This window comes from Gossypium raimondii, chromosome 13, assembly GCF_025698545.1.
Source record: "Gossypium raimondii isolate GPD5lz chromosome 13, ASM2569854v1, whole genome shotgun sequence".
NCBI classification, from domain to species: domain Eukaryota; kingdom Viridiplantae; phylum Streptophyta; class Magnoliopsida; order Malvales; family Malvaceae; genus Gossypium; species Gossypium raimondii.
The window spans coordinates 47,491,093-47,499,665 of NC_068577.1; the positions used below are offsets into that span (position 1 = coordinate 47,491,093).

The 8,573-nt window shown below is 32.9% G+C and overlaps 1 protein-coding gene across 2 annotated transcripts; it reads left to right on the forward strand.

The window, feature by feature from the left end:
* Nucleotides 1-2,117: 2,117 nt before the first annotated feature.
* LOC105783596 (protein trichome birefringence-like 41) lies at nucleotides 2,118-4,967 on the forward strand. Of its 2 annotated transcripts, none has more exons than XM_012609148.2 (4): nucleotides 2,118-2,629; nucleotides 3,740-3,911; nucleotides 4,127-4,461; nucleotides 4,540-4,967. In XM_012609148.2, the coding sequence occupies exons 1-4, from the start codon at nucleotides 2,361-2,363 to the stop codon at nucleotides 4,832-4,834; spliced, it is 1,071 nt and encodes a 356-aa protein (XP_012464602.1). In that variant the 5' UTR covers nucleotides 2,118-2,360; the 3' UTR covers nucleotides 4,835-4,967. The 2 variants fall into 2 exon arrangements, with proteins under 2 accessions (XP_012464602.1, XP_012464603.1); XM_012609149.2 differs by having other exon boundaries at nucleotides 2,364-2,629; nucleotides 3,853-3,911.
* Nucleotides 4,968-8,573: the final 3,606 nt, after the last annotated feature.

Consider the following 8,573-nt stretch of genomic DNA (forward strand, 5'->3'; position numbering starts at 1 on the left):
GTTTGAATCAAGTTTAAATCTTGCCTGTGGTTTTTTTTAAAATATATATTTTATTTACAAAATATTATTTTAATAAATATATTTTATGTAAAAAAGAGAAAAATAAGTATTCATTTATTTATGATTTGCATATATTTTTATAAAACCTTATATATTTTATTGAACTTTTAAATAATTTTATTTTATTTTTGAATTTTTAAGAAGTAAGACTAAATTGATAAAATGTGTAAAGTGAGAGTTAAATTTGTTGAATTTTTAGAATTAAGATTAAATTGAGAGAATCTATAAACAATGAATGTCTAAATTTATTATTATGCTAATAAAAAAATAATAAAAGGCCATTAGTAGTTATTTATGGAGGAGTGACCAAAATATTAAAATTTGATAACATTATCAACTAACATAAAAGTTTTTAAACTTGAATGAACAAGATAAAAATACGGTGACTATTTTTATAGTTTAAGCATATTTCATATTACTTTTTATCTACATTGAAAAGTAACCTGCAATTGCGAAATCGCATTCTGTGTTTTAAAGAAAGTAACTCTTAAATTGGTACTTATTTGCCGATAGGATGGAGTCATGTGCTCAACCAATGCCTAACTCTTTTTTGTAAGAGAGATCTTCAAATTACGAACTTCATTTTAATTTAGTCCTTGAGTATTAAAGCATTCTAATTAAAATTTTAAACTATCAAGGTTTTATTGATAAGGTCCTTTTATTATTAAAATAATTAATTTAATCATTAAATTAAATGTTATATTTCATGTAGCATAATTTAAAATGAAAATTTTAAAAATTTTTGTGAAAATGAATGTTGTCAAAATTTTGGTTTTGAAGTTTTCAAAAGCTTCTATCTTTTTAGTTTTACTTTATTTTAGCTTTAACTTATAGAAGTAATGTGATAATGTTATACTTTTCTTTAAAATTTTCATTTTAAACTATATGCATCGAAGATTTGATGTTTCATTTAACGTTAAAGTAATAATTTTAATAATGAAAGGACTTTATTGATATAACATCAATAGTTTGAAGACATAATTAGAATTTTTGAAGTTTAGGGATCAAATTAGAATGAATGTCATAATTTGGGAATATCTGGTGCAATTAACTCTTTTTTTTTGTAATAGAAAAACACTCTTCAAAGAATATTAGCCTTCGATTGATTTCAAGAAATAGAGGTTATTTTTGTTTTTATTTTTTTGTTTTTCATTTTCATTTTTGCTTGAAAAGTGGGAGAGTTTGGACAAAAATATAGGCGCAAAAATAGGTTTAGACAAAAATAAATGATCATTTTCTAAATGGATCGAGTGTCGAGTAGGATTTTTTGGCCCGAGCCCAGTCCGAATAAACTATTTTGCTGCTATTTTGCTACCATTTCGCTATTATATTGCTATTATCTTATTATTATTGTTTGGATATTGCACCACTCTTGTTTTATTGTTAATTTTGCTAGTATTTTAAAGGCATTTGTTTGCTAAGTTACAATTATCTCGGTGTTATTTAAGCATAAAACTTTTTTAAATGTATTTTCAAATTGTTGAAAAATATTTATTTTAATATTTGTAGTGCATTTGATATATTATATTTTTAAATTTATTTTATATAAAAATAATCTAAAAAATTAATACAAATGAGCTAAATCAAACTTAAATTTAACATTTTTAATTGAATTAAACTTGAGTAGAATTTTAAGTTTATTTTTCGAATTAAATCATAAAAACTAGACCTATTACCTCCTATCTATTATTAGGTTTAACTAATGTGACTAAAATTGTACAACCAAACTCAATCCCGAGTAAAAGTAAACAAAAATCTTTTCATTTTTATCCACCATTAGCTAAGTTTTGCTTATCATTTAAATTTTTAATTAACTTAAATTAGCTGTAAACCGTTTTTTGGTAAGCCATTAAATTGGAAATCCCATAAAATCCTCTTTTGCAAACTATTAAATTAAAATCTCCCCAATAATCTTCTAAAATAACTTTACATTTATACTATGAACTCCCTTTTCCAGACCATTAAATTAAAAATCCCATAACTAAATTTGAATTTAGATTTTCATTTTCATTTTACCACCATAATAATGACGAAATGGAAAAAGTGCAAATATTATCCAAACTTTGTGACATAAATAAATACAATAAAACACTTTTGTACCCACAAATATTTTTTTCCCTATAAAATAAATAAATAGATAAAAACAATTAAACAAAGAAATCAGTATATAAATAAGTATTAGCAGGGTGAGCCATTGCTCCCCGACTCAAAACTCTCTATCTCTGTCTTTCTCTCTTTCTTTAACTCAGTCGTTGTTCTTTTCTCTTTTCCAGTTGTAGAGAGTTAATCTAACAGTCCAAATGGGAGTTTGGGTGGATGCCAATTATCTTGTTTCATCATCTTTTTACCTGCTGGTTTTGTGCCTTATCTGCAGCCGCAAGGGAAATGCTACTGCTGCAAATGGCTGCGATTTGTTTACAGGCAGGTGGGTTTTCGATCCGTCTTACCCTCTTTACAAAGCCTCAGCTTGCCCCTTCATTCAGAAAGAGTTCAGCTGCCAAAAGAATGGCCGCCAGGATCTGCTTTACACTCAATACCGATGGCAACCTCTTGGTTGCACACTCACTAGGTACCACCTTCCCATTCTCTCAATCTTGAACTGTTTCTAGCAAAGGGAATGAAAAGCAAAAGAAAAAAGGGTTAATCACAGTTTGGTTGATGTATAATTTGATTCTTTAGCCTCCATTAAAAGTAGGCATTGTCTCCAATAGGTAGGAAAATAAAAGGTTATGGGGTCTCAACTTTCTGTTTTTACTCCTTTCTATTACATGCCAGTTTGCATCCAGTTATCAGGCTCATTAATGTTATTTGGATTTTTTTTTTAAATTATGATAATTTGTACATTACTTAGATTCCTGACATTTATATTATAATACTTTGAATATATATAAAAAATATTAAACGCATTTGAAATGATTAATCTGATGCTTCCCACCATTCACCGTATGGAACATATGTTGTTGTCGTGCTGGCCCCTTGCCATTGGTTGACATTGTTTTAATATTAATATTTTTTAATTAACATCTACCTTTTTTTATAAAACTTAAATCTGTTCTAAAATCTTAAATTTTAAATTGTATTTAATATTTTCCATTTTCGTTACATTTTTAGTGGTTTTTTTCCACACTGAAATCTTTTGCTTTTACTGATAAAATTTCCCAAAATGGGTAGTATTTTTTCAAAATTTCATGTTTTTTATAAATCTATTAACCCAATAGATATCAATTAAAAAAAAATCACTTCAAATTCAATTTCAGATATCATGTGAACTAATCTTACTTCCAAAGCGCGTGGAGATATGTCGCTTTCCTAGTGTTTTGGTGGAGGAGATTGTAACATGTGATTGGTCATGCTTTCCACACTCTTTATTGGCGCGTGTATATGTGTCTTGTCCAACTAAAAATAATTGCCATAGATTCTTTAGCTCGTGGGAATGGAGAGTTTCGTAATGTCGCCCTCACGGGATCGGCGGTGGGATGTCTTTTCCCTATTCCCTTTTCTGCCCTTGTTGCTTTTTTCTTATACCTTCTCTACCATTTTTAAAAAAATCTAATGTGCTTCCAGTCCCTGTACTCTTTATAATTTTGAAATTTAGTCCCTTTTCTGGGTACCATACGTTTTGAGGAATGTTGCTGATAACATGTGATCAATTGTATTGATTTGTTAAATATTTTTGTAGATTTAATGGTTTGAAGTTGCTAGAAAAGTTTAGAGGGAAGAGCATAATATTTGTGGGAGATTCACTAAGTCTAAATCAATGGCAATCATTGACATGCATGCTTCACTATGCAGTTCCCAGTGCCCAATTCAACATTTCTAGAGTTGGAGATGTCACCACATTCGAATTCTTGGTACGTGATTTTATTAATTTCAGTTTAAGCTACCTTTCATTTTCTTAATAATTTATGAGTTAAAAAGACACATGTATTATTAAGTTACAATCAATGGTGGTCCTGTTATTGTCCATTTTCTTACGCCAAAAAGAAAAAAAAAAAAAAACTTTTATGTGGTAGTTAATTAAATATGAACCATGTGACATACAACTCAGGCAATTAAAAAAATGCAGGATTATGAAGTAAAAGTAATGGTAGATCGAAGTGTGTATCTGGTAGATGTAGTGATGGAAAAAATAGGGAGGGTGTTAAAGCTTGATTCCATTCAAGGAGGAAAGCTATGGAAAGGAGTCGACATGCTTATCTTCAATACTTGGCATTGGTGGAACCGTCGTGGTCCTACTCAACCGTGGGATTATATTGAGGTAGGCGGCGTAATTAAGAAAGATATGGATCGCATGCAAGCTTTTGAAATAGCTCTCAACACATGGGCCGGATGGGTTGATGCCAACATCGATCCTTCTAAATCTCTCCTATTCTTCCAAGGAATTTCCCCCTCTCATTACAAGTAAGCTTTCGAAGTCTACTTCATGCCATTTATTTGATTAAGTCGAGTACTTATGGGTTATAAATTTGGTTATGGCAGTGGAACTTTATGGGGTGAACCAAAAGCAAAGAATTGTGTAGGGCAGAAGCAGCCATTGCTTGGCACAACATATCCAGGAGGGCTACCACCAGCTGTGGATGTGGTAAAGAAGGTGTTAAGCAAAATGAAAAAGCCAGTGAAGTTGCTTGACATAACACTGCTGTCATTGCTACGCAAAGATGGGCATCCATCAATGTATGGGCTGGGAGGATCTACTGGAATGGATTGCAGCCACTGGTGTCTAGCGGGAGTTCCAGATACATGGAACGAGCTTCTTTACAATCTTATTCTTTGATATCATTCATTGTTTTAACATCAAAATATAATAAAATGTCTCAACCAATAATCAAATACATTATTTGATTCTTATATCATATATGACATTGGTAAGATGAATAATTAATTTAGACAAATGATTAAAATTATCATATTGGGCTTATTGCTTCATCTATTTTGGGCTTTTTCATTATTTGAATATCACATCCAAAGGCCATGATGGGACTTATCGTGACTCAAATTTACAATAACAATTAAGATACACAAATCCCTTAATTTAGATGATTTTTGCAATTAACTATTATCCTACCTTTGTTTAAATTTCCTCATCTATAATACAATTATTATTTTTTGAATGTAAACTAGCTGGAGCATTTATTGAAAAGGGGAAAATAAACAGAACAACAACAGTCATAAAAATAAATAAATAAATTAAAAAACCAAACAATACCGAAAAAGCCCCAACCAAGTAAAATGGATTCAATCCCTCCCTCATGAATCGTCAGTCACGGGCCAATTTAGTATTACTTTTCAGAAGCACTTTTGAAAATTTCAAAAACATCTTGTTTAGCAATATTTTTATCTCAAAAGTGCTTTAAGGGCAAAATATGCTTCGGAAAAACACTTTTTTGGCCAAAAGTAGAAGCATAAAATATTAGCTTTTACTTAAAAGTGCTTTTGGACTTTTAAAAAATATTGCTAAACTAGCCATAAAGCTTATCGACCATTCCTAAAACCATCCAAGAACAAATCCAGCACATCTTATTGGAGAGAAAATGATTGAAGTCCCCCTCCTCCAACCTCCATTTCTGATCTTGATTACCCAACAGTTACCAAACCTTTCAGATCCGAAAACAAGACCCATCATTTCTTTCCCTTAAACTACCTCGTCACCTATCCTCATGAAACCCCACTCACCATGGACAAAGAGGAGCCCCTTCAAATTGAAACCCCAAAATTGGCTCCCCCTTGATAGCATGGCCTACCTGACTGTCATTTTCCAACTCATCCACCAGATACTCCGACATACCTTCTCCCAGGTTAGTATTATCTCCCCTCTTCAACCCCCCAGCTAGGATATGGGCGATGCCATTTGCATTTCTTGAAACATAGGCAAATCAACAGTCCCTAAATTTTAAAACCTCTTATTTGATATCATGTATATATGGTCCTATAGCCGAACCATCCAAATTATTTGATTTCAATTTCCTGACTACCGATAGAGCATCACCTTTTAACACCATCTCTTGAAGCCCTAGATGTAGCCTCAATCTTGCTGCTTGGAGACATGCAAGAGCTCTGTTGCAAAAATAGTCGATATATGGTAATTAATGGTTAGTTTAGACCTTATTACCTGACTTCTACCGTCTCTAACAATTATTCCTGACCAGAACCTCTTAGAATGTGATTGGAAAGCCGCATCAAAATTAACCTTGAAGAAAGGTTCCTCCGGCGGTTTCCATTTTTCATAACCGACCCTCCGAACAGGTAATTTATCATTAATCACATCAACTTCTCTAACATAGAAAATTACTTTATGGGTAATGTCTTGTAGTGAAGAAACAATTATGTTGTAAACCTATCTATTTCTTGCGGACCAAAGAAACCATAATGCGTATACAATCATTCTACAGGTATGAGTCGAGAAAGTAGAGATAGAATAATTTAGCCAATCTTACAAGGATAGGTCGACCGCCTTATTTGGCCATTTTATGACTAACAGTGATAATACTCTGAAATGACATATTTTTATGTATTAATTACATGCTTATTTTTATGTATTAATTACTAGCTTTGTATGTTTTGAGAAGGTTGCACAGTCAGTTCATTAGCTTACTGCGTCAGTGGTTGTCGATCTCAAGAGATAAAATGGCGTGGTATTCGCCATTGAGAAGTGATGATCTAGTGTAAGACGATCCCATAACATTGACGGTTGGCTAGAGTCAAGTTCCTCTATATCGTAAGTCTAAAATCTAAGTGGAGCTGGTGGTCGTAGGCGTCCTCTTCCACTATAACTGGTTTATTCTGTTACGAGAATGATCATCTAAAAGCCTAGGATTGAACCCAAGGAGGATCGAGATAACCAGAGACTGGAATCTCTCCATCAAAGGCTCTTTTTTCTCAACTCTATTTATTTTTTTACAATTACAATTACAGTTTACACAATCTCAATTCATCTAAACTTTTAATTCTATTTTTTTATTTTTCCAAGTACGCCGCTTTTCTTGGGCACGATTGTGCTCGAGATCTCGATGAACAAGAAGTTGTGCAAGTCCAGACCCTGATTTGACCCTACTTCCCTTATACTATTCTTTTTGTTATTTTATAGGGATAAAATATTTTTAGTGCTCTCAATGACGCATCAACTTTTAGCGCCATTGTCGGGGACTGGTAACGTATTAATCTTGTTTCTTTTTTTTTCTTATGACCAAATTTGCTCCATGTATTCTTACGTTTAATTCAGAAATAGAGAAGACTGCGACAACTAATCGCAAGGAAACAAAGCTATGTAAAAAGCAGTCAGAGGTGGTAGGAACTCAGAGTAACCCACCACCGGAAATAGAAGCAGACAACGAAGTTGAGTCTAGGGTTAACGAAAACCTTATTCAAACATTGGAGAACGAAAGAATAGGAGTTGATCCTCTAGAAGAAGTGTTTAACGCTAGGGTTAACGAAAACCTGAATCTAGCAAATTAACCCATGGCTCAAATGATTCGACAATTGGTCGAAACTCTTGCAGAACAACCGCCGTTATACATTGTGTATCCTACTATGGATACTAATTTTGAACTAAAGTCAGGAATAATCTAGTTACTGCCGACTTTTCACGGATTACAAAATAAAAATTCACATAAACATCTAAAAGAGTTTCATATGGTTTGTCTTAGTATAAAACCTTAGGGCATAACTGAGGATCAGATCAAATTACGTGCTTTCCTTTTTTCCCTAACAGACTCTGCTAGGGAATGGTTATTTTATCTACCCCTAGGTCTATTACAACTTGAACTGATCTTTCTCGTTTGTTTTTCAACAGGTTTTTTCCAGCATCGCGTGCAGTTGAGTTAAGAAGGGAGATCGTTGGGATAAGGCAAAAAGAAGTAGAGTCTCTTTACTACTATTGAGAGCGATTTAAGAAGTTGTGTGTAAGTTACCCACAACATGGGATCACAGAACAGTCTTTTCTCTAATACTTTTATGAGGGCTTAAAGCCCATAAAAATGAACATGGTAGATACCGCTAGTGGAGGGGTGTTGGTCAACATGACTCCCCAACAGACAAGGGACTTGATCTCCACGATGGCTGCAAATACTCAGCAATTTCGAGCCAATCCTAAATCCACTAGAAGGGTTCACCAGCTAAGTAATTCATCCTTAGAAAATAAAGTTGATAGACTTAATAATATTGTGAATTCTCTTTTTGTAGTAAAAATAGGACTAGCCCGATTGTGCAGAATTTGTGCAACACCCGGACATACAACTGATTATGCCCTAGTTGATGTGACGATACTATGACCTATTTCGATGCTGTGGGAAACTTTCTTAAACCACCCCAAAGGCGATATGACCCCTATGCAAATACATATAACCCAGGATAGAAAGACCATCCTAACTTGAGTTATGGGGAAAACCTATAGTATAACCAGCCATACCAAAACCGGTTTCCACAACAAATGCAAGATTCAGGTACCTCTCTAGAAACCATGATCAATAAATTAGCAGCTAATGTGCTTGATTTTCAACAGCAAATACAATGGCTAA

Bases quoted from the DNA above. Each gene is read 5' to 3' on its own strand.
- LOC105783596 (XM_012609148.2), top strand. From the start codon at position 2,361: ATGGGAGTTTGGGTGGATGCCAATTATCTTGTTTCATCATCTTTTTAC. The intron at 3,912-4,126 runs GTACGTGATTTT...AAAAAAATGCAG, and splicing joins TCACCACATTCGAATTCTTG to GATTATGAAGTAAAAGTAAT. The intron at 4,462-4,539 runs GTAAGCTTTCGA...TGGTTATGGCAG, and splicing joins ATTTCCCCCTCTCATTACAA to TGGAACTTTATGGGGTGAAC.